A 25,079-nucleotide genomic window follows, 5' to 3' on the forward strand; every position below is an offset into this window, starting at 1 on the left:
CCCAACAAGTGTTAACTTACAGTGTTGCTTAAAAACGCTGATTGGTTGCTAGAAGCAAATAAAGTTTGGAGGGCTCATCAAGGAGAGTGGGTAAAAATATTAAATGGGGCTGGGTATAGTGGCTCATTCCTGTAATCCCAGCACTTTGGAAGATTGAGGTGTGAGGATTGCTTGAGCCCAGGAGTTAAGACCAAGATCAACCTGGGCAACAAAGCAAGACCCTGTGTCTATTAAAAAAAAAAAAAAATATATATATATATATATAAAATATATTGTTATTCAAAATAGGTTTTTCCATTTTATATATATATACACACACACATACAACTGTAATATATATTATATATATATAGTGGAAAAATCTATTTTGAAAAACTAAAGATCTATTACTGCTTGTCCAATACAATAGCTACTAACCACATTTGGTTATGAGCACTTGAAATGTGGCTGGTGCAATTGAGGAACTGAATTTTAAGTTTTAGTTAATTTGAATTAATTTACATTTTAAAACTGATACTTGATTTAATTGTTGGAGCCCTTTTAATTATGTTTGAAATGACCTGGATATGTGAATCTTTTTTTTTTTTTTTTTTTTTTTGAGACAGGGTCTTGCTCTGTTGCTCAGGCTGGAGTGTAGTGGTGTGATCATAGCTCACTCCAGCCTCTGCCTCCTGGGCTCAATCAATTCTCCCATGTCAGCCTCAGTTTTGTAGGTGGGACTACAGGTGTGAGCTACCATGTGTAGCTAATTTTTAAATTTTTCGTGGAGACAAGGTCTCACTATGTTGCCTTGGCTGGTCTGAAACTCTTGGGCTCAAGTGATCCTCCCACTTTGGCCTCCCAAAGTTTGGGGGTTATAGATGTGAGCCATGGCACCTGGCCCGAATCTACTTTTTAAACTGTCAACTTCATGAAATCCAAGTATAGATCAAGATTTTCCAGTGAAAAGTTAGGCTCTAAATTGAGGTGTTTTATAAGTACAAAAAAAAACACTGAATTTCAAAGACTTAGGTATAATTTTAAAATGTAAAATACATCATTGATAATTTTATGTTGATAAATGTTATAATTATAATATTTTGAATAAATTGATTTAGGTAAAATAAATTGCTAAAATTAATTTTACCTGATTTTACTATTAGAAAATTTAAAATTACATATGGCTTGAATTATATTTCTATTAGAGAGAGCTGATCTATTCCAACAGTTGGGCTTTGCTTTTTGATAATTATTATAATGACTGAATTTCAACCCTCTCATTTTTTTTTTTTTTTTTTTTGAGAAGGATTTTGCTCTTGTCACCCAGACTGAGTGCAATGGCACTATCTCAGCTCTCTGCAACCTCTGCTCCCTGGGTTCAAGCAATTCTCCTGCCTCAGCCTCCTGAGTAGCTGGGATTACAGGTGCCTGTCACCACATCCAGCTAATGTTTTGTATTTTTAGTAGAAATAGGATTTCGCTGTGTTAACCAGGCTGGTCTTGAATTCTTGATCTCAAGTGATCCACCCACCTCGGCCTCCCAAAGTGCTGGGATTACAGCCATGAGCTACTGCACCCAGCCAACCCTCTCATTTTCTAAGACAGTTTTTAGTAACTAGTGGTAAGTGATTTTACAGATAATTAAGTGATATTATCTCTTTTGAACTCTTCTATCAATGCAGATCATAAGCTACCTTCTCAGCCCAAGGAGCATAGCATTGGTCAGAAGCATCACCAGGAGGAAATAATTCACAAGTTGGCCATGCAGCTGAGACACATTGGGGACAGCATTGATCACAGGATGGTTCGAGAGGTGAGGCTCCACTTTCCCCAGCCAGGGCCTGTCAGGTTGGAGGAAAGAGTAAACAAAATGATGGCTGCCAAGTGTCTGAGACACCCAGAAATTATCAAAATTTATGGATTAATACTGTGGATTACCAAATATTCAATCTAAACATTGTGAACCTGAGCCAAAGCTGGCATTTAATCTCATACTTGCTGCTCAGATTGTGGTCTGTGGACTGGCAGCATCAACATCACTTGGTTAGATGTGCAAGATCTGAGACCCCAGCCCACACAGTCAGAATCAGAATCTACCTTTCACTCTTGTTGTCCAGGCTGGAGCACAATGGCATGATCTTGGCTCACTGCAACCTCTGCCTCCAGGTTTAAGAGATTCTCCTGCCTCAGCCTCCCAAGTAGCTAGGACTACAGGCGAGTGCCACCACGCCCAGCTAATTTTTTGTATTTTTAATAGAGATGAGGTTTCATGGTGTTAGCCAGGATGGTCTCGATCTTCTGACCTCGTGATCCGCCTGCCTCGGCCTCCCAAAGTGCTGGGATTACAGGCGTGAGCCTCCGCACCCAGCCCAGAATCTACCTTTTTACACATTCTCCAGGGAATTTGTGTACACACTGAAGTGTGAGAAACTGCTCCACACCCTCAAAATAGGATGCAACTGGAATCACCTGTTGAGTTTAAGAATGACAGGTGCCTGGGCCCAACCTGGAGAAATTCTGATTTAATTGGTACAAGGTAAGGCTGGGGCACCTGGCATTTTAAAAACTGCCTCAGTGAATCTAATGCACAGTCAGGGTGGAGAACCTGTGCCTTGGACTTTGGTTATCCTCCCTGAATCAGCCTGAAGGGTGGGATGCAGGCCCTACTCTGGCTGGTTTCTTAGTTTCTCCTGATTATTATAAGCGATAATAAGGGAAAATAGGAAAGATTAATGATTACTGTTTGAAATTTTGGGGGTGAAATCCATAGCTAACTTATTTTTTCTCCAGAGCAACCTGTATTTGGCAGCAGAGAATGATCACATGGGCTCCGTGACAGATGGGATGGCAGCCCCTCAAAGCCCAACTTCTTGCCCTTAGATTCAGCTATCCTGAGAAGCTTTCTTGGTGCAGCTTCCACCATGCTGCCCTCCACCATGCATGCCACAGGGAGTGCCATGTCCTCTTTTATACTCAGGTCCAAATGTGGACAACACACAGCCTTGCCCTCAAATAAAACATCTCCAAGACAAAATATGAATGGGAGATCTCAACAATAATGCTATAAAAGCAAGAAGGGGCCAGGTGTGGTGGCTCACACCTGTAATCCCAGCACTTTGGGAGACCGAGGCAGGCGGATCACTTAAGGTCAGGAGTTCGAGACAAGCCTAACCAATATGGTGAAACCTCGTCTCTACTGAAAAACACAAAAACTAGCCGGGCATGGTGGCACACACCTGTAATTCCAGCTATTTGGGAGGGTGAGGCAGGAGAATCACTTAAACCCGGGAGGCAGAGGTTGCAGTGAGGTGAGATTGTGCCACAGTGTGGGCAACAGAGTGTGACTCTGTTTCAAAAAAAAAAAAAGCAAGAGGGAAATAAAGAGAAAATAACCATAGAGAAAATAGACAATCAAATAAACTATTTGATAAGCCAATTTCATGCCAACAAATATTTATTGAGTGCCTACTATATGCCAGACTCAGTTCCAGGCATTGGTGGCTACAGGGGTGAGTAGCAGACCTCATAGAAATGATGCAGGGAGGGGGCAGATTAACAAGGCAGATGAACAATAAACAGCTAAGTCAGACAGGGATGCAAGCTCCAAGCAGGATCAGGGCACACTGACTGATGCAGAGTGGTTTCGGATGGGTGGTCAAAGAAGGTGTCTCTGGGAGGGTGATATCTGAGCAGAGAGTGGAAATGAGGGAGCTACTAGTCACGGGAACACCTGGAGTGGGAAAGTGTTCCAGGTAGAGGGAACAGCCAGTGCAAAGCCCAGCCCCCCCAGTCTACTTTGTGTCTCTGTGGATTTGCCTATTCAGACATTTTTTGTAAGTGGAATAGCACGATATGGAGCTTTGTGTATGGCCTCTTTCACTTAACATAGTTTTTTCAAGGCTTAACCACATTGTAACATATATCAGTACTTCTTTTTAAGGCTGAATATTCTATTGTATGGATATACCACATTTTGCTTATCCATTCACCAGTGGCTGGGTATTCGGGTTGTTTCCACTTTGTGGCTATTGTAAATAATGAAGCGATGAACATTTGTATTTAAGTTTTTGTGTAGACATGTTTTTAATTATTTTGGGTACATACCTGGGAATGGAATTGCTTTTTGAGGAACTTCCAAACTGTTTTTCAAAGTGGCTGCACTATTATACACTGTGGCCCACCAGCAGTGTATGAGGGTTCCAGTTTCTCCACATCCCTTCTAATAGTTGTTATTAACTATCTTTTTGATTATAGCCATCCTAGTAAGTGTGAAGTGGATCTCATTGTGGTTTTGATTTGCATTTCCCTGATGGATAATAGGCATCTTTTCATATGCTTATTGATCATTTTTCTCTTTAATGTCTATTCATATCCTTGCCCATTTATAATTGGACTACTTATCTTTTTATTATTGTTGGAGTCATTTTGTGTGTGTGTGTGACAGAGTCTTGCTCTGTTGCCTCGTCTGGAGTGCAGTGCTGTGATCATAGCTCACACAGCCTTGAACTATCGGGTTCAATTGATCCTTCCACCTCAGCCTCCTGAGTAGTTGGGACCGCAGGCACGTGGCACCATACCTGGCTAATTTTTTAATTTTTGTTTTATTTTATTTTTTGTAGAGACAGGGCCTCACTACATTGTCCAGGCTGGTCCTGGATTCTTGGGTTCAAATGATCCTCCTGCCTTGGCCTAGGAGTAATTTTTTTTTTTTTTGAGACGGAGTTTCGCTCTTGTTACCCAGGCTGGAGTGCAATGGTGCGATCTCGGCTCACCGCAACTTCCGCCTCCTGGATTCAGGCAATTCTCCTGCCTCCGCCTCCTGAGTAGCTGGGATTACAGACACGCGCCACCATGCCCAGCTAATTTTTTGTATTTTTAAGTAGAGACGGGGTTTCACCATGTTGATCAGGATGGTCTCGATCTCTTGACCTCGTGATCCACCTGCCTCGGCCTCCCAAAGTGCTGGGATTACAGGCTTGAGCCACCGCGCCCAGCCAGGAGTCATTTTTATATTCTAGGTGTACCTTCCTTATCAGATATATGATTTGCAAATATTGTATCCCATTCTGTATGTTGTCCTTTTAGTTTGTTGATAGTATTCTTTAAAGCACAAAAGTTTTAAGTTTTGATGAAGTTCAATTTATCAACTTTTCTTTTTGTTGTTAGTGCATTTACTTTGGGTGTTACACTTATGTTTTCTTCTAAAGGCTTTTTAGTTTTAGCTATCACATTTAGGTCTTTGATCCATCTGAAGTTAATTTTTATATACATTTGAGTTAAAAGTCTATCTTCATTTTTTTTTTTGCATATGGGTATCCAGTTGTCCCAACATCATATGGATTTTGTTGTTGTTTATTTATTTGTTTGAGATGGAGGTCTTGTTATGCTGCCCAGACTGGCCTTGAACTCCTGGGCTCAAGAGATCCTCCCATCTCAACCTCCTGAGCAGCTGGGACTACAGGTGCATCCCACTGTCTCTGAAGTACCATTTGTTGAAAAGACTATTGTTTCCCTAAAAATTGTCTTGTTGTTATGGGATCTTTGGGGTGTCAATTTTCTGGACAGAAACCTCTGTGGCCATGGCATCTTTTCCCCAACTTCTTGTCCTGCATCCAGGAAGAATGCATCCAGGAGGAATGAGGTATGTAGACAAGTGAAGGGTAAACAAGACAAAGATGAGCTTTATAGAGTGTTACAGCAGCTCAGAGGAGACCCACAGTGGGTAGCTCCTCTCTGTTGGCAGGGCATCCATTGAGTGTTCAGTTCTCAGCACAGAGGAGGCCCTGGAGAGGGTAGCTCCTCTTTGCAATTGGTCTCCCAATGTCTGCAGCTCTCAGTGGCGAGGTGGCCCTGGAGAGGGTGGCTTCTCTCTGCCAGCAGGTTGTCTCTGAAGCTCTCAGCAGAGAGGGCAGCTCCTCTCTGCAACTTGTAGTTCCCTCATCTCCAGCTATCAGCAGAGAGTTAGCTCCTCTCTGCTGCTGATCATCCCATTGTCTCTCTACCCTCTTTGTCTCAAGGACATCCTCTGCCCAGCTCTGGCTGAGCCCAGGGCTTTTATGGACCTCAGAGGGGTGGCAGTGCATGCCAATTGGTCTATGGGTGGCCATGGGTGGGCCTGAAAGAGACACCACCAGTCCCTACTCTGGTCCACAGGACTGACAGCCTGACCCCCAGCCTTCAGGCCCTCCCTGGCCTGAAGGTGGGGCCTCACTGCAGACCCACCCCCTTCTACCCAGGAATCAGTCTGCCTCCGGCTGCCATGCGGGAATCGGCCCCAACCCCTGCTCAGAGATTGGAGCAGGCTCTGGGAGCAGAGAGAGGCCAAGCAGTGGGAGCAGACACTCCTGAGTCTTCAGAAGGAGGGTCCTTTCTGGGGCCCTGAAGGGTGCAGGCTGCAGAGATGCCTAGGTCCTGAGACTGGGAGGGTGGCCACAGTGGCACCCAGGGAGCTCCTGCTCCAACTTAGAAGGGGTGGGGCTCCCACCAGTTCCATAGAGTGTGTAGCCCCAGCTACGCCTTCCTGCTGCAGCTGGCGTGAGGGCAGCAGCCATCACCATCATTGGCACCCTTGTTGAAAACCAACTGGCTATAAATATGAGAGTTTATTTCTGTACTCTCAATTCTGTTCCATTGATGTCTATGGCTATCCTTATGCCTGCTTCAGCTTATTTTGCAGAACTTTACAAATCTGATTTTGACCTAGACATTTAAATATATTTTGTTCTGTACTACAAACCTACAAACTTGCACTTTAGAATACCTTTTATTTTTATTTTGGAGACAGGGTCCCACTCTCTTGTCCAGTTTGGAGTGCAGTGGCACTATCTCACTGCAGCCTCAACTTCCCAGGTTCAAGCAATTCTCCCACGTAGACCTCCAGAGTATCTGGGACCACAGTTGCCCACCACCACACCTGGCTAATTTTTTTTTGTAGAGACAGGATTTCATCATGTTGCTCAGCCTGGTCTTAAACTCCTGGGCTCAAGCAATCTGTCCACCTTAGCCTCCCAAAGTGCTAGGATTACATGTGTGAGCCATGGCGCTCAGCCTTGAACACCCTTAAATAGATCACAACACATTTAAAAAATAATAGTTTGAAAAAATTCCAGCTGAGTGTGGTAACCACAGTCCCAGCTACTTGGGAGGCTGAGGTGGGAGGATCGCTTGAGCCTGAGAGGTCAAGCCTGCAGTGAGCTGTCATCATGCCACTGCATTCCGACCTGGGTAACAAAGTGAGACCCTGTCTCAAAAAAAAAAAAAATTCCTTTTAAGTTTGGCTCTGAAATGCTGAAGGCTTTGCTGCTTCACAGTTCAAGTCAAGGAACTTTAACAGAATTTCAAGTCTGGCATGGTAACTTTTTTTCGTATGTAGTCATCATTTATTTACCTTTTGTACTCTTTTTTTTTTTCCTTGAGAAAGTTGAACATCCTTTATTTTTATATTTACACTGAGTTCTTAACAAATACACAATACAGAACAATGTAAATCGTGGCAAAAAATATAAATTTTGTGCATTGGCATGGGATGTGGAGTATAGCATGTTCATGTGTGATCACAACTTTTTATCAGCTTTAAATGGTCTATCATAACTACAAATTTTTAATTGTAAACTACAGAGTAACCAAAGGGAAAAAATTACATCAGCTATGTCAATGAAATGAAGACAGGAATCAAAGCTTATCAGTACAGAAACTCACCAAACCATAAAGAAAACAGTAAAAGAAGAAGGAAACAAAAGATCTACAAAACAACCAGAAAACAATTAACACAATGACAGAAGTAACTTCTTACCTTTTAGCAATGTCTTCGAATATAGATGGTTTCAATTCTCTAATGAAAGGATGTGGAGTGGCCAAATGGTTTTTCATACATGTTTCCCTAGTCCAGACATCCAAGAGCATGTCTTTCTCTTGGCCGTAAGAAAATCTAGAGTATCATAATGTGTGGTGAAGAGCGGACCCAGCTAGCACGCTCACAATGACCAAATTATGTTGATCATGTTTTAATCCATTACATTGATCCACTGTAACTTGCAAACAAATAATGTGCTTGCTGTCTAGACACATCCAGGAAGACTAGAGAAACTGGCTTTTATCTATATGGAATAATCCACTGGTGAATTTCTTTCAGGATAGACCAAAGCTGATCTAGAACATCGTCTTTACGTACTTAGATTCTTCCCAGCAGATGAGAAAGAACATCTGGGCTGAAAGGCTCCATTAGAAGAGCAATGTGGGATGGTGCTGTGCTGACAGCTGGTGATCCCTGCCCTACATCTTTGAAGAGGACTGGAGCCCAGAGTGGGCCATGGTCAACTTATGTGTTGAAGACCTCCTTCTACATGTGCATGTGCTTATTACAGATATGCCACGGTGCTAAGTACCCTAGGACTACGGGAAAATTAAGAATACACTCTGTATCCATGATCAGATGGCACACAGACCAGAGTGCCAGCTGTGAAATCACACAGCCTGGGTTCAAAGCCTGGCTGTGTCATGATCACCCGAATGACCTGAGGAAAGTTCTCAGGCAAATTTGTAAATAGAAGTGGAGACCCTGCCCACCAGGAAGGGAAGTGGTAAGCGGCGGCAGTCAGTCAAGCTGGGGCACGCATCCTCTCCTGAAATCTGCCTGGCAAGGCCAGGACCGCAAGGGAGAAGGCGGGCCTGGCTCCAAGTGGCACAGAGGCGCTGAGGAGGCCCTAGGAGAGCCTGGCAGGATCTGGCTAGTCCTGCGCTCTGCTTCCAGGAGAGTCTGGCCCTGTAACCCAGGGGACAAGGCCAGCCAAGACATGGCCACTGGGTGCCAGCCAGAGCCTGGGCCAGGCACCAGGTGGAAAGGGCTCTGGCAGATCAACCCTGCATGCCCCACAGCCCCACAGCAGGGCCCATCCAGGGCCACACACCTGCCCCCAGGGGCAGGAGAGTCCAGCTGGACGGGTGGGGAAGCCTCACCCTGTGCCCTTTGACTTCACTTGTAGGTGCTCTTGCTGGGCTTCTGTGCACTGCTCGATACCCTGCTCTGTCACCAGCCCCTTTGAGATGTCATGAGAGCCCAGTGCCCACCTGGCCACAGAATAGTGGGTGACTCAGGAGTACGCTCTCCATTTCTGACCGTCATTTTTGTCCACGCACAACTTGTGCAATATGGGAAATTTCCTAAGCAGATTTCATTCCTGGTTCCACTGCAGGCCCTGGCAGTGGTGGCAACCGCAATAGTCTCCTCTTGTCCATGCGGACTTTTCGGCTGGCCGGGTTCACCCCGCAGCTCCTGCGCTTGTACTTGCCCTGGGAGTCCTACACTCTTCTCGATTCTTCTTGAACCCTCAGCGAAGTCTTGGGCCTTGTTTTCCAGCCAGCTGGAATATCACCCCGAACTCGAGCACCCTACTGTGGGACCTGCCTCCTCTGGTCTGGAGGCCCCCCCCAAGGGAGAAACCTGTGCTGTCTGCACACAACCCCATGATGTTCGCACGCATCAGCCCCGTGAGGATCCCTCGTCTAAGACTCAAGTTTCCCCTCCAACTGCCTTCGCTACAAGTGCCAGGGAACAGGTCTTGGAATTCCATCCCGATCCTGAAGACGGAGGTGAGGGCAGAAGAAGAGCCGGAAGAACCAATAGAGGTGGACAATCAGGTAGAGACCCAGGGGCAGGAGGAGAAGAAAGGGGGCCCCTGTAGCAATGGGGGAGCAGCATCCACCTCGAGGCCCCTGGAGACTCAGGGAAACCTCGCTTCCCTCGACTGCAGTCCCAGGGCCTTAAAGGGAAATGTCCCTAGCGGGAGCCTGACAGAAACAAACAGTACTGACAAGGTCCAGGTGCCTGCAGTGAGTTTCCACTCCAAGGGCCATGGAATGTCCAGCGCACACAGCCCTGCAGGAGGCGTCCTTCCCTTTGGGAAGCCTGACCCAGCTCCAGCAGTGCTCCCTGGCCCAGTTCCCGGCTGCTCCCATTGGCCAGAGAAGGCGGCCTCTCAGGTGCTGGGGAAAGACCACCTGCCCAGCTCCTCAGGCTTGCAGATGCGGGGAAGGAGACCCAGCGCAAGGATCCTGCAGCTCTTCTCCACCCAGAGCTGCCAGCCACAGTTCCCGACAACCAAAATGGTCAGGGCAACCCCAGCAGCTGCCACTGGTCCCTCCTTAACAATGGAGGTCAGGGAGAGATGAGGGGCCCTCACCTGCTAAACGTCTCCGCCTATCCCTGGAAGGATTCATGGACAACATGAGGGCGTTAGGTAGAACATCACAATCTAGGAGACTGAAAAAGTGACATGGGAGGATAAAGAAGATATGGTAAACTGCAGTGCCAGCCAGCCTGACCCCATGTCTCCCTACCTGCTGAGACTCCCTGCCCCAGGCCACCTACATGTCACAGGTCCCAGCTCCTCCTTCTACCTCTGACTTGGCCCATGTTGCTGCTGGGCCCCTCATCCTGCCCATCCCTTCACTTTTGACTACACCAAGAATTGAGTAAAAATTGATATCTATGGCTGGGCACAGTGGCTCATGTCTGTAATCCCAGCACTTTGGGAGGCCAAGGCGAGTGGATCACCTGAGGTTGGGAGTTCAAGACCAGCTGACCAACATGAAGAAACCGCATCTGTACTAAAAATACAAAATTAGCCAGGCATGGTGGCACATGCCTGTAATCCCAGCTACTCGGGAGGCTGAGGCAGGAGAATTGCTAGAACCCAGGAGGCAGAGCTTGCGGTGAGCTGAGATAGTACCATTGCACACCAGCCTGGGCAACAAGAACGAAACTCCGTGTCAGAAATAATTAATAGTCATTTCTGCCCCTGGACGCCACTAAAGAAGCATCATTAAAGTCTCTCTGCTCCCTGTGATCATGTCTAAGTCAGAGTCTCCTAAAGACCCCAACGGCTGAGGAAGTTCTTCATTGGAGGGTTGAGCTTTGAAACAACCAATGACAGCCTGAGGAGCCATTCTGAGCAATGGGGAACGCTCATGGATTGTGTGGTAATGAGAGATCCAAACACCAAGCGCTCCAGGGGCTTTGGGTTCTTCACATATACCACTGTGGAGGAGGCGGACGCAGCCACGGGTGCAAGGCCACACAGAGTGGATGGAAGAGTCGTGGAACCAAAGAGAGCTGTCTCAAGAGAAGATTCTCAAAGACCGGGTGCTCACTTAACCTGAAACGATGTTGTAGTTGAGGGGCAGGTTGGTCTTTTGGGACAGGAGGAACAAGAGGTTCTGGTTGCCACTCTTCAATCAGTTCTTCCTTTTCCTTGACTATAAGATCAGATCGTTCTTGTAATTTGTAAGTCTTAGAGAAAAGAAGTCTGATTATCCAGAGCATTAGAAACCCTTCCAAAATAAGATGGTAAGCAGGAGCCTCGTAGAGCGCCTGTACCATCTCCACCAGCACCCACTGCTCCGTGGCGGTCGCCATAGTTAGCTGCTGGGGCCCTTTTGTACTCTTTAATCAAGCAGTCACATCGATTCTCTAGATGGCTTCCTGCCATTGATGTATTTAAAGAAACTTTTATTCTTGTTCTTGGAACTGCCTATCAAGCAGCTCATCAAGTTATATTTTTATCTGCTAAGTGGATTGTTCTTGAGCTGCCAAATTTTTGGCTGTCTTGTTCTTTTTACTTAAGCAAGTGCTGTCTTTTCAAAAGTGTTCTGTGTTTCTCAAAATAACATCTTTTAGGCCAGGCACAGTGGCTCACACCTGTAATCCCAGCACTTTGGGAGGCTGAGGAGAAGAGTTCGAGACCAGCTTGGGCAACATGGCGAGACACCTGTCTCTACAAAACAATTTTTTTAAAAATTAGCCAGGTGTGGTGGTGTGTGCCTGTAGTTCAGCTACTTGGAAGGCTGAAGTAGGAGGATTGCTTGAGCCCAGGAATTCGAGGCTGCAGTGAGCTATGAGTGTGTCGCTGCACTTCAACATGGGTGACAGAGAGAGACCCTGAATCTGAAAAAAAAAAAACCCAAAAAACCAAACTTCTGTTTTGCTATTGAGTTGTGTGGGGTTATTTTTGGTTCAAGTATCTGTGGTTTTTTTTTTAATCCAGTACATGTACTTTTTCTAGATATAAAGCATATTTTAAAACAGTTAGGGTGCTCATTACTTTTAGAATTTTAAATAGGCCTTTGAAATTTTTCTCTCTTTCTGGGTTCTGGAAACTGTTCCCTCCCTTTCCCTTGGCCCCTAGGAGTGGTGACAACTCTGTTTTTACTGGGTCTGGGTACTGCACCATCCTCTGTGGTTTCTCCACACCTTTGTAGAGTCTCTTTATTCAACTCACCTTGAATTAGCCTAATTTGGGTGTGCCATCTGTTTCCTCTAGGAACCTGACCGTTATCATAATGCATAAGGAATTTCTCAGTTTGTTAGAAAGAAGGGAGGGATACTCATTTATTGAAATTTTTTTTCAGGTATTGTTTGAGACACTTGTACATGTTTAATTTAATTCTCCCAATAACCCTATGAATTACTGTCATAGTTATTTCAGGAGAGGCAGTGGGGTTTCAGAGAGATTACAAAACTTATCTAAGGTCACTTAGCTTCTAAGTGGCAAAACTGGAATTTAAATATGAGCATCTGACTCAGTGTTCTATACTTTTTCTTGTCTGCCATGCTGAAAGAAAATTCAGTCTGTTTTCCTAGCTGATATCAACTATAAGAGGGGAAAAAATCCTTTAATGATTTTCAGTTACTAACAGGACAAAGTCTAAGTTCCTTAGCCTACTGCTAATGGTTTTTCATTCCTTCCTTCATTCATTTATTCAACTTTTATTGAGCACCTGCTGTATGTTAGGCTCTGTTTAAGTACTGGAGATATGGGAGGGATCAAAGAGACAACATTCCTGATCTCACAGAGTTTGTAAGGGAGACAAACAAATATCTACACAAATAAAGTATGTAGTTTATCAGATAGCGATAGATGCTTTGTAGAAAAATTAAGCAAGGAAAGGAATAAGGAGTGTTGAGGTTTGCAATGTTAAGTAGAGATGTTAAGAGAAGGCTTCATTGAGAAGGTGACTTTTTTTCCCCTGAGACATAGTCTCACTCTGTCACCCAGGCTGGAATGCCATGGCACAAAGTCATCACTGCAACCTCTGCCTCCCAGGTGCAAGTAATTATCATGCCTCAGCCTCTCGAGTAGCTGGGATTATAGGCATGTGCCACCACACCCGGCTATTTTTGTATTTTTAGTAGAGGGTGTGTTTCACCATGTTGGCCAGGTGGTCTCAAACTCCTGGACTCAAGTGGTCCACCAGCCTCAGCCTCCCAAAGTGCTTAGAGGTGTGAGTCACCAAGAAGGTGACTTCTGAGGAAAACCTTGAAAGAAGTGTGGGACTGAGCTGTGGATATGGGGGAGGAGGCAGAGGATGGGAGGCAGGAGGGCAGCAAAGCCCTTAGGGCAGGAGTGCATCTCACGTGTTTGAAGAATGGCAAGGAGGCCAGTGTGGCTGAAACTGAGTGAGGGATAAAGTCATAGAAGATATGGTCAGAAGGGCGGGTGGTGGGCGGATTAGGTAGGGCCTTGAGGTCACCACAAGGACTTTTTTTCTAAGTAAGGTGAAGTCATCGGAGTGCACTGAGCAGAGGAGCCGAATTTCAACAGTCCACACAGGGGGCTGTGCTGAGAACAGACTGCAGGAGCAGGGTGGGGGAGCATTTGTGTCTGACCCACAGTCTTCTTTTTCTGATGTTCCGACATAAACAGTTGTTACTTTCTGCTCCAAAATACTTAATATTCATCTCACCTCTTTGCCCATCTAAGTCTAGACATTATTAATCATTATTATTTTTTGAGACAGGATCTTCCTCTGTTGCCCGGGCTGGAGTGCAGTGGCACAATCACAGCTCACTCAGCCTCGACCTCCCAGGCTCAGGTGATGCTCCCACCTCTGCCATTAACCCTATGAATTACTGTCCTAGATATTTCAGGAGAAGCGGTGGAGTTTCAGAGAGAAACTCCTGAGTAGCTGGGACTACACGTGTGTGCCACCACTCCTGGCTACTTTTTTCTAGAGATCGGGTTTCTTCATGTTGCCCAGGCTGGTCTCAAACTCCTAAGCTCAAGCCATTCACCTGCCTTGGCCTCCTAAAGTGCTGGGACTACAGGCAGGAGTCACCATGCCCAGGCTTCTCTACATTCTTCTAGCCTCAAGGCAAACTTGCTCATCTCTTTGAGAGGACTAGGAAAGGGTTCTGGGAAGCCCGGGGAATAGGTTATCAGCCCTGAAAAGAGTGCCCCAATTTGCAGATCAGCCCCAATTTGTTGAGACCAGCCTAGGCAACATAGTGAGACCCTGTCTGTACAAAATTAGCCAGAAATGATGGTGTGCATCTTTGGTCCTAGCTACTGGGGAGGCTGAGGTGGGAGAATCACTTGAGCCTGGGAGTTTGAGGCCAGATGGGAAAGATGATCAGACAGGAAAGTATGTCCAGAGGCAAACTTCCAAGGCGATGTGAGGATATGGGCACATGGAAGGTACTGTCCTTCAGCTCTTACAATTCTTAAAGCAACTCAAGAAGCTTGTGTGTGGCATGGATTGAATTACTATTTCCTATTGTGTTGAATTTTTAACTTTGGATTTTTCTATCACTTTTTAAAAAAACCTTTCTCTCTCTCTCTCTCTCCCTTTTTTCAAATAGGATCTTCAACAGGATGGCAGAGATGCACTAGATCATTTTGTCTTCTTTTTCTTTAGAAGAGTTCAGGTGTTGCTGCATTTTTTCCGGAACAACCATTTGCTGTAAAAGGAATATAAAGGTCAAGTTCTTTTTTCCTTCTACCCTCTGAGAAGCATGAATCCCACTGGGACAGATGGGAAGAACACCCTGGTCCATCTCCCTCTCTTTGTACCCATCACTGTTGGTCTACACCTGGTTTGTTGAAGAACTGCGGGCACAGGAGCCATTTGTCGCTTCAGAGGAGCTAGCTATGAGATGTCTGTGATCACGTCATGGTAAAAACCCAGGGAGTAATTAGGAGCCCAGGAAGCCTTGCTGTCCAGAAAATGCCAGTGCCATGGATGGCCCCAGGGCTGCTTGTGAGGAAACCTTGAGCATTTCCTTTCAGGAATGAAATAGAACCTCGTCCTCAAACTAAAGGTCACAGAAATGGGCACTTGTTCCTGGGCCACTCCCTGGGCACCATGCCCTCTGCTGACCTGTTGGCTCCACTCTTATTACTCATGTCCAGATCTGCAGTGCCAGCTTCTCCTTCTCAGTGACATGTCACCTCCCCACCCCAATCCTGGCTCCAACCCTCTCTGGAAAATCGAAAGGAAATGTTTGTCTCTAATACTCAAATCCAACAAATGGCTCATCCATCTACCTTCCCATTTCCATGCCTAGAGGCCCCACTACCACCACCAGCAGCGTCAGGTGTTTCCAAATCCTTTTCAGGCTCTGATTCTACAACATTTACGTTCTTTCCTCACCTTTGATCCTCTCACTCCTCTGTGACCCCCTTCAAGTCTTCCTCAACCACTCTGGTGTTTCCCAACCACTCGGCCCTGCCGGAAAGTGTCTTTCCCTGCTCTGCCATCCTCTTTTATGCTTGCCTGCTTAAAATCGGGAGTGCTTAGTCCTTGGCCAACAGTCCTGCCTTCTAGAAGAGTGTAAGACCTGAAAGGGTTATGAATCCATCACAAGGCTAAAACTTCTCTTTTGCTATTGCTGGATGGATTTGCTGTTATTGGTTGGTGGACCCTTTGCCTGTTGAATGTATTTCACTCATTCTCTCCTCACTCTCTTATGCAGTTCTTTCACCTGCATTCTTCTCCTTCTACCTTTTTGTCTACCTCATATTCCCTCCCTCCCCTCCTTTAAAAGAAGTATAAATATTAAGAAAGTTTGTTGTTGTAAGTTTAAAGTTTATGTATATATCTTGAGTTCTTCATAGAAGTGTTATTTTAAAAAATTCTAAAAATGAAATATTGTTATTTTATTAAGCATGAAACCCCTGTACATATTTCTTTTTTGAAGGAGGAGCCCCATGGCAGCGCCTAGCCACTTATTCCTCCTCATATTGGTTTGAAGGTTTTGATCATATGTAGCATCAACTTTGTCCTTCCAAAGGGAAATGTCCCCATTTTTAGTCTGTCTCAGGCAGTGCCTATTTATTTCTATTATTACTTAGGTTCTGGCTGGCTGGCATGGAAAAGACCCTAAAACTTTCTTTTTAAAAATTTATTTTGAATAGATTTTTATTTATATGATTCAAAATTCAAAACAAGGCCAGGCACAGTGGCTCACACCCGTAATCACAGCACTTTGGAAGGCCAAGGTGGACAGATCATGAGGTCAAGAGATCGAGATCATCATGGCCATCATGGTGAAATCCCATCTCTACTAAAAATAGAAAAATTAGCTGGGCATGGTGGTGCATGCCTGTAGTCCCAGCTACTCAGGAGGCTGAGGCAGGAGTATCGCTTAAACCCAGGAGGCAGAGGTTTCAGTGAGCCAAGATGGTGCCACTGCACTCCAGCCTGGCAACAGAGTGAGACTCTGTCTCCAAAAAAAAAAAATCAAAACAATATGTAAAGGTTTACAGTGAAAACCCTTTCTCTTATTTTCTACCCTAAATTCCAGTTATGCTTATTAGTTTTTATGTATCCTTCCAGTGGTTCTTTGTATAAATACTAATTAATACACACAAACACACACACACACACATATACACACATATATTTACATATAAGAGGTAGCATGTAATACACACTGTTCTGTACCTTGATTTTTTTGCTTAGCATGGATGGTCAGTCACTGTTCTGGGTGTCTTACAGATGTTAACTTACTTTTTCATAACAACCTTATGAGATAGGTATTATTATTTGCTCTTTTTTACTGTTAAGAAATTGAGGCAGTAGTTAGTAGAGAGAGGCAGTAGAGGGGTTAACAGACTTGCTCAAGGGCACACAGCCAGTAAGTGACATGGCTGAGATTCCAAACCAGGCAGGTGTTCCTAAGTCTAGATTATTAACCACTATGCCATACTGCCTCTTGGAGAGCCTGCTATGATCCGCAGAGAACTTCATAGAGCTTTGCACTGTGTTCTGTTAAATGAATATGCATAATTTGGCTGGGTGTGGTGGCTCACATCTGTAATCCCAGTGCTTTGGGAGCCGAGGTGGGAGATCACTGGAGCCCAGGAGATGGAGGTTAAGGTGAGCTGTGATGGCATCACTGTACTCCAGCCCGGGCGATAGGGTAAGACCCTGTCTCTAAAGAAAAAAAGGAAAATTAAAATTATAAGAAATGAATGTACATAACTTAATCAAGCCTCCTTTTATGGACACCTGAGTTATTTCCAATACTCAGCTATTATAAACCATGATGAAATAAGTAACCATGTATACTTTGGATATTTGTTGAATGAATTTCTGGGGGGCAGATTGCTGGGTGAAAGGAAAATGTATTTGTGACTTTGCCAGACCCTGCCGTGAGGTTGCACCACTTTAGGCTCCCAGTGGGGTGCCTGTTCCCCTCAGCCTTTCTAGCAGATTATGTTATTAAATTTTTTAATTTTTGCCAAATTTATAGGTAAAATTTTTTATCTCAGAATGACTTTAATTTTCATATTTAAAATAATGAGTTCATCTGAGCATCTTTTTCTTCCTCTGCTGCCCAGGCTGGAGTACAGTGGCACAATCACGGCTCACTGCAGCCTCCACCTCTCAGGCTCAAGCGATCTTCCACCCTCAGCCTCCTGAGTAGCTGGGGCTAGAGGTGTAGCCCTACCAAGCCGGGCTAAGTTTTTAAATTTTTGGTAAAGACAGGATCTCACTATGTTTTCCAGACCAATGTCGAACTCCTGGGCTCAAGCGATCCTCCCGCCTTGGCCTCCCAAAGTGCTGGGATTACAGGCATGAGCCACTGCGCCTCGCCCTGGGCATCTTTTTTTTAGATTCAGGAGCCATTTAGCATTTCCTTTTATGTGGACTGTTTATTCATATCCTTTGCTCATTTTTTTTTTTTTCTACTGGGTTTCTGGACCTGTTCTTCCTGGTTTCTTACTGATGGCCTAGGACTTATGATGATGCACCAGTGCTAAGCCTTCTTTGCAACAGCGTCTACACCCTCAGATTTTCAGCAGAAGGTTGTTAAGTCTTTTCTTTCCTTTTCTTTGGTGTCTGCTGTGTTTTTATGCGCACAACCTCTCTTGAGGCACAGGGAGCTGAGGCAGGTGGAAAGCGTGATAGTGCGCAGGCACCAACCCTGGAGCAGCCAGAGGCTCCGGGAAAAAGTGTCAGTCGGGATCTCCAAGTAGTCTGGCGTTGCTTAGGAGAGCACAGACGCTCTGATGGTGGCGCTACGGTTCCGGACCTGTTGGGCCTCCGCGAGGAGACAGGGTCGGGGCTGGGAAGTTCACCCACCCCTAAAGGGAGAGGCACCGAGTCCAGGAACACCCCATGGGCGTCCCCTTCCCATCCCATGTGCGGAGACTCACAGGGTCCTGGTCTAGGCTCGGGACCATGAGAGACGCAGTTGGTCCCGAGTTCAGGACTAGGGGTCCCTTTAGCTCCTCAGATCCCGCAGAATACCGCCTCTGCCCTATGGGAGCCAAGGCCAGGCCGCCCGAGGGGCTGTCCGCTGGCTGGAGGCTGTGTTCACTACCGACGCCTCCTAGGCTGGCGAGCGGGCAGCGCTCCCGCAGAGCTGGTCCCTGCCCTGCCCCTACCCGCAGCGGCGCGAGTGGAACCGCATCCCGCTCTTTAGTTTTCGTTTCCCGGAAGGAAAGCGATTACTGGAGCGCCTCGGCGCGCCTGCCCGCCTAGGGGAGACCCGGGCGCACACGCCTTAGCGCTCCCCGAAAGAGATTTCCTCCCACACATCCTTCCAGTTCTTGAAGCCAGGTTAGGGGTTTGGGGGAGGAGGACTCGGGAGCGCAGGTCTTAGGGCCCCAGCAGCCACAGCCGGGAGAGCGCTCGCGACTGAAGGCCGGTGGCTTCCTCATCTCCACCTGTAATGCAGGTAAGAGCCTGGCGGCTGAACACGCAGCGCGCCCGCGGAGCCCCCTGCTCCCTTATCCTTTCCCCACCACCTCGATTTCTAAACCTATTTTATCAGATCTTTTACCTAGCGGGAATCTCTCTTTCCAACACATTCCTAAACCTCACAGCCATCCCTCACTCACCTCCCTTTCCACCTCCAGACGCGGGTCACCGCCCCTGACTCTCGTTGTCACAGACAGCTCCGGAGGCATCACGTACAGTCCCTGCAGGCCCTTTCTGCAGTCCCCTTTCCACTGGTCGCCCCTATACCAACCAGATGTGAGGGCCCTGGAAGTTCCTGCCCAAGCCTGGTCCTCACAGCTGGTGAACGCATTCACGCAGGGATCCCCTCTTTAGCAGCCCCTCCCCACTCGCCGGTTTCCTAGGAGCCTCAGAAGTGCTCCCAGAGCTGGGGCCCCGTCCCACTCCAAAGGCCTTTCTCCACTCTCTTCTCGCCAAGACCCATATCCATTTATGAGACGCTTCCCTGGCCTCCATGCTGAAACCCAGGAGTCTGATCCTCAGCAGCTCCGTGGCTGGCGTTTCCTAGTCAGTTACAGCCCCGGAATTCCCCGCTCCTCTTACTTGGAAGCCTCCTGCAAGTCCTACGCAATTCCTGTGCCTCGAGCCCCTTCTCCAACAAGGCAAGCTTCCCTTCCCCATCACGTGGCAGCCCCTGAGGTTTGATTACTTGGGATACAGCACCAACGAGGGAGTTGGTAGGGCACAAATGAAGTGAGAACGACCCTGAAAGCTGTTGAATCCGCTTTTGCGGCAGCCAAGGCTTCGGAGTTTACTTTGCTGGCTCCGATCCAAAATCTTTCTCAGCTCTTCTTGGTTCCCAAGAGATGAATGTAAAGCTGTTGACGATCCTAGAGTGAAAAATGACTTGGTGGAACTGGTTTCGCTTTTCCTTTCAGTGCTGTGGCAGCCTGTGGCTGAGCAGGAGCCCCAAGGAGCCTCCAGTTTCTACAAAATCCTGCCACTTTTTTTGTCTTCTCATCGAGATGGAAGAACTCCATCATCTCTGGAGGCCATGCTGATTGTTGAATTGTAAAGATACAGGCTTCCAGTGATGAGACCTTAGGATTCAGAAATGTATCCTTTCTTCTTCTCTTTTGAAAATAGTGTTTGTTTGTTCTGAGACGGAGTCTTGTCCTCTTGCCCAGGCTGGAGTGCAGTGGTGCGATCTTGGCTCATTCCAACTTCCGCTTCCTGGGTTCAAGTGATACTCCTGCCTCAACCTCCAGAGTAACTGGGATTACAGGCTCCATCACCATGCCCATCTAATTTTTGTATTTTTCGTAGAGACGGTGTTTCACCATGTTGGTCACGCTGGTCTGAGACTCCTGACCTCAAGTAATCCATCCGCCTGATTCCCAAAGTGTTGAGATTGCAGGCGTGAGCCACCGCGCCCGGCCTGTTTATTTCTGATGTAAGGTCTTTTGATCCTGGCCCCTCAGGTTTCCTGTGCTGTCCTCACCAAGGATCCAGTGAGTATTCCTAGGCCCTCAGATTTCAATCAGACAAGCCTTGGCAGGGGATCCCTCTGGAGGAGTTAGGCACATGTATGGAAAGCTTGAATTGGAAGGATGTCATTTATTGTGTCCACTGGGTACAAGATGTTGATGATACTGAGTTGAAGATATACATGGTTCCTACCTTTAAGGTTGATGCAGTGTATTGACAGAGATAAACACTCTTTCCCTTCCAAAAAATTCTTCAGACATTTAAAGATGTCTGAGCCTTCACCAAGATGCTCTTCTTCAACTGCCCTGGTTTTTCTTTCTCTAGGAGGGAGAATCGGCAGGTTCTCCTATAAGCCTTGTGGCAGCCATGCCTCCCCTAGGCACCCACGTCCAAGCCAGATGTAAAGCTCAAATGGACCTGCTGCATGAAGGGCGGATCTGCAAGCTGCCAGGAAGACTCCGTAAGTAGAGGGGAGGAGAAAAGGTGACTTTTAAAATTAAATTTTTATTATGTTTTAGATACAGGGTCTTGCTCTGTTGCTTAGGCTAGAGCGCAGTGGTGTAATCACAGCTCATTGCAGCTTTAATTTTGAGTTCCTGGGCTCAAGTAATCCTCCCATCTCAGCCTACCCAATGGCTGGGACTACAAGCACACGATGGCTAATTTTTAAATTTTTAGTAGAAATGGGAATCTCACTATGTTGCCCAGGTTGGTCTTGAACTCTTGGGCTCAGGCTATCCTGTCTCCTCGGCCTCTCAAAATGCTGGGATTATGGGTGTCAACCACTACACTCGGCCCTTAAAATTAATTTTTATTTTTTAAAATAAGAGACAGAATCTCACTATGTTGCCCAGGTTGGTCTAAAACTGGTTGAGCTCAAGCAATCCTCCGAGCTCAGCTTCCCAAAGTGCTGGGATTACAGGCATGGGCCATTGTGCCTGCCAAAATTTTATATATATTTCATAACATAACTTTGTACCCCATAAATATATACAATTATGATTTATAATTTGTCAATCAAAAATTTAATTTTGGCCAGGTGCCAACATTAAATTACCTTCCCTCTGTTTGCTGTTTCTTTGCTGAATTTCCTTTAGCTTTTCCTTGGTGAGAAAGTTGGGGAAGGTATACAACAGATACAGACAAATGTGAGGGCCAGGCAGCCTCCCCATTGGTAATATGAGGATTGGGATCAAATGAGTTATTGGGTCCCTTCCAGCCTAAAGACAAAGAGTTGGGGACATTGCCAGTGAGGAAGCTAGACAGGCTAAACAGTGGGTGATTGTATGGATGTAGAACCCTCTCTTAGGTAAGTGTTTAATTTTTTTTTTTTTTTCTGATGGCGTTTCATGCTTGTTGCCCAGTCTGGAGTGCAATGGCGTGATCTCGGCTTACTGCAGCCTCCATCTCCTGGGTTCAAGCGATTCTCCAGCTTCAGCCTTTTGAGTAGCTGAGATTACAGGTGCCCGCCACCATGCCCAGCTAATTTTTGTATTTTTAGTAGAAACAGGATTTCACCATGTTGGCCAGGCTGGTCTGGAACTCGTGACCTCAGGTGATCTGCCTGTCTTGGCCTCCCCAAGTGCTGGGATTACAGGCGTGAGCCACTGCACCTAGCCTTAGTGTTTAATTTTATTGTTACAAAAGTAGCATGTGCTTGTTGTCAAAATATAGGGAAATGACAGAGATATATAAGAAAAATATATAGAATAGCCATATCCACCCAAAGATAACCACGGGAAACATATTGGCCACAACCTTTTGCTTCCTTTTCCTAAGCAGGGCTCTCACCTAAGGAAACTCATAAACATGGAGCAGGCTCAACATTAATGCATTCGTGCCTATGTTTCAAATGGCAAAGCTGGCAGGAGAAGAGCTAAGTGACATGCCCAAAATCATACAGGCTCTTGGGCCAAAACTTGGTCCTGCTGATAATCTCAGGGGTTTTTAAACTGTGGTTCCTAAGCTGTAGAAATCAACAGATTGGCAGCCGTCTGGGATCTGGGTGGGAGGTCTTGGGGCAGCTGTGGGCAGGCACATGTGGGCTGGGTTGTAGAGCTTCCCGGTCACTTCCTGCCCAGCTGGCCCAGTGGTTGGAACCCTGCTTTACCTATTTCCTGGCCACAACCTGCTTTTTGAGCTGTTGATAGGACTGAGTTGAGGGCTCAGCAGAGCATGGAGTTTGACTTCACAGGCTTTGGGAAGAGCCTGTTAGCTCTTACACACCTCTGCCATTTACGGTCTGGCACCCTTTGAATGGGAAACAGAGTCTGTCTTTCCACGGTTAGAGAGAAGGTGGGACCAATGCTCAGACTCACCCAGGAGTAAGCTCTGAAGGGAGACTAGCATGGGGGTGGCCCTGGTGTCGCAGGGCAATGGTACAGGGAAGCGGCAGCGAGAGTTGAGGACTCCACAAGCGCTCTCGCTGTTGCTTCATTTTGTCCCACACACCAAGTCATATAATGACCAGGTTGGTAGGTAGAGCCCGTAGTTGTTGGGTCTACCTACCACTTTTAGGTAGACTCACTTTTTTTTTTTTTTTTTTGAGACGGAGTTTTGCTCTTGTCGCCCAGGCTGGAGTGCAATGACGTGATCTTGGCTCACCGCAACCTCCGCCTCCCAGGTTCAAGTGATTCTCCTGCCTCAGCCTCCCAAGTAGCTGGGATTACAGGCATGCACCACCATGCCCAGCTAATTTTTCTATTTTTAGTAGAGATGGGGTTTCTCCATGTTGGTCAGGCTGGTCTTGAACTCCCGGCCTCAGGTGATCCGCCCACCTTGGCCTCCCAAAGTGTTGGGATTATAGGTGTGAGCCTCCGCACCAGGCCCATGAAACTCACTTCTTGAACTCCCGACCTCAGGTGATCCACCCACCTTGGCCTCCAAAGTGCTTGGATTACAGGTGTGAGACACCACGCCCGGCCTGAAACTCACTTCTATTCCAAATAAGGAAATTGAGGCCCAGGATGCTGTGTTCTGCCCACGGTCACATAACCTTCAGTTTCCTCCCGTCCACTGGGAGCCTAGCTCAAAATTATGAGGTGAGAAGGTACAGGAGGAGAAGTGAGAATTTAGAAAGTTTAATCATCATCTTGGTAAATCCAGATATGCAAATCTATAATTCTTTTGAAGAGTGCATTTTCTCTTGTTCAAATGTTTATCATAGGGAACCAGCTGTGTGTTCACTGAGGATGTGGGTGGTGGTGGGGGTGGAGAGGTTGAAGGTGAGCCTGGAAGGTGATGGTGGAGTCAGATCTGGGACAGGGAGTGGGTAAGAACTGGTAAGACTGTAGGAGTTTAGGACTAAAAGTGCCCACCATGATTGCACTTTCATATCCTCTGAGAAAAGACTTCTGGAGTTCTTGTATTCTCTGAATATTGATTTAAAAAAAAAAGGGGGGGCCGGGAACGGTGGCTCACGCCTGTAATCCCAGCACTCTGGGAGGCCGAGGCGGGCGGATTATGAGATCAGCAGATCAAGACCATCCTGGCCAACATGGTGAATCCCCAACTCTACTAAAAATACACAAATTAGCTGGGCGTGGTGGCACGTGCCTGTAATCTCAACTACTCGGGAGGCTGAGGCAGGAGAATAGCTTGAACCTAGGATTTGGAGGTTGCAATGAGCTGAGACCACACCGATGTACTCCAGCCTGGGAGATAGAGCAAGACGCTGTCTAAAAAAAAAAAAAAAAAAAAAAAAAAAAAAGTTGATTTAATCTAATTTTAAGATACACATCTATTTCTTTATTTTTTTTGAGACGGAGTTTCCCTCTTGTTGCCCATGCTGGCGTGCAATGGTGTGATCTCGGCTCACTGCAACTCCCCGCCTCCTGAATTCAAGGTATTCTCCTGCCTCTGCCTCCTGAGTAGCTGGGATTATAGACGTGTGCCACCATGCCCAGCTACTTTTTGTATTTTTTAAAGACAGAGTTTCACCATGTTGGCCAGGATTGTCTTGAACTCTAGACTTCGTGATCCACCCGCCTCAGCCTCCCAAAGTGCTGGGATTACAGGTGTGAGCCACTGCGCTCGGCCATACCTATCTATAAACGAAAGATATAAGATTAGAAATTTTAACACGACTTCTAAGAAACACTTTCTAATAGTGACGTTCAGTCACAAGACCCACAACTCCCCTCTGAGCCCTGGGAAATCCTGTTTACCTAAGACCAAACTTCCTAAGCTCAGAAGCTCACTAAGTAGCTATTGAATGAATGAATGCATGAGTGACTAGAGGTCTTCATCAAGAACGCCAGGACCTCCAAACAATGCAGGATCACTTCTGTGGGGCCTTCTGAGATGGTCACCAGATCTTCTGTGCATTTCTAGTAACAGGAGTTTCCTCCCCTCTTGAGTCAGCCTGTTCCCTGGTTGCACAACTCAGGGTGCAGGTCATCCTGGCCTCTTTTCTCCTAGCTTACAACTCCTGAGCTACTAGTCCTGTTGCCTTGGGTTAGATTTCCGCGGGAGCAGACCTTAAAATACTGTCGAGGAGTGGGGAGGAAAGACAGAGATGAGAAGGAAATCTCAAAGGTGTTCTTTTGGGCCAGTTAGCACCATGGGGGTCTCTGGGGACAGCGAATCCTAAGTCATTCCAACTAATGGGTAAGGGGGTTATCCACTCACTTCCCTTCCATGACGGGATG

At 46.5% G+C, this 25,079-nt stretch overlaps 3 protein-coding genes across 7 annotated transcripts in view; all 3 read left to right on the top strand.

The window, feature by feature from the left end:
• Nucleotides 1-15,777, top strand: part of PXT1 (peroxisomal testis enriched protein 1) — a 28,125-nt gene extending 12,348 nt beyond the window's left edge. Inside the window, exons 2-3 of the mRNA XM_012461584.3 lie at nucleotides 1,662-1,792; nucleotides 14,615-15,777. Coding sequence (XP_012317007.1) covers nucleotides 1,662-1,792; nucleotides 14,615-14,719 — 236 coding nt within the window. The 3' untranslated portion in view covers nucleotides 14,720-15,777. The remainder of the gene's footprint in view (nucleotides 1-1,661; nucleotides 1,793-14,614) is intronic.
• On the top strand, nucleotides 8,772-10,146 carry LOC135268405 (putative UPF0607 protein ENSP00000332738). Its single transcript, XM_064361250.1, has 2 exons — nucleotides 8,772-8,919; nucleotides 9,335-10,146. The coding sequence occupies exons 1-2, from the start codon at nucleotides 8,772-8,774 to the stop codon at nucleotides 10,144-10,146; spliced, it is 960 nt and encodes a 319-aa protein (XP_064217320.1).
• Nucleotides 15,778-18,682: 2,905 nt separating the features above from the next.
• The window catches only part of ETV7 (ETS variant transcription factor 7), a 28,304-nt gene continuing 21,907 nt past the window's right edge, over nucleotides 18,683-25,079 (top strand). For 2 of the 5 annotated variants that reach the window (XM_012461577.2, XM_012461580.2), the window contains exons 1-2: nucleotides 18,683-18,940; nucleotides 20,755-20,890. In XM_012461577.2, the coding sequence (XP_012317000.1) occupies nucleotides 18,935-18,940; nucleotides 20,755-20,890 (142 nt within the window). In that variant the 5' untranslated portion in view covers nucleotides 18,683-18,934. Of the gene's footprint in view, nucleotides 18,941-19,880; nucleotides 20,454-20,754; nucleotides 20,891-23,947; nucleotides 24,275-25,079 lie in introns of those variants that run through there. The other 3 variants (XM_064361118.1, XM_064361117.1, XM_012461581.2) reach the window with 3 other exon arrangements.

Source organism: Aotus nancymaae, unplaced genomic scaffold, assembly GCF_030222135.1.
Source record: "Aotus nancymaae isolate 86718 unplaced genomic scaffold, 86718_ANA_hifiasm-v0.15.2.pri h1tg000040l, whole genome shotgun sequence".
Classification (NCBI taxonomy): Eukaryota; Metazoa; Chordata; class Mammalia; order Primates; family Aotidae; genus Aotus; species Aotus nancymaae.

Coding starts and splice junctions, on each gene's coding strand:
- LOC135268405 (XM_064361250.1), top strand. CDS start 8,772: ATGGCCACTGGGTGCCAGCCAGAGCCTGGGCCAGGCACCAGGTGGAAA. Junction 8,920..9,334: donor AGGAGAGTCCAGCTGGACGG/GTGGGGAAGCCT, acceptor CTTGTTTTCCAG/CCAGCTGGAATATCACCCCG.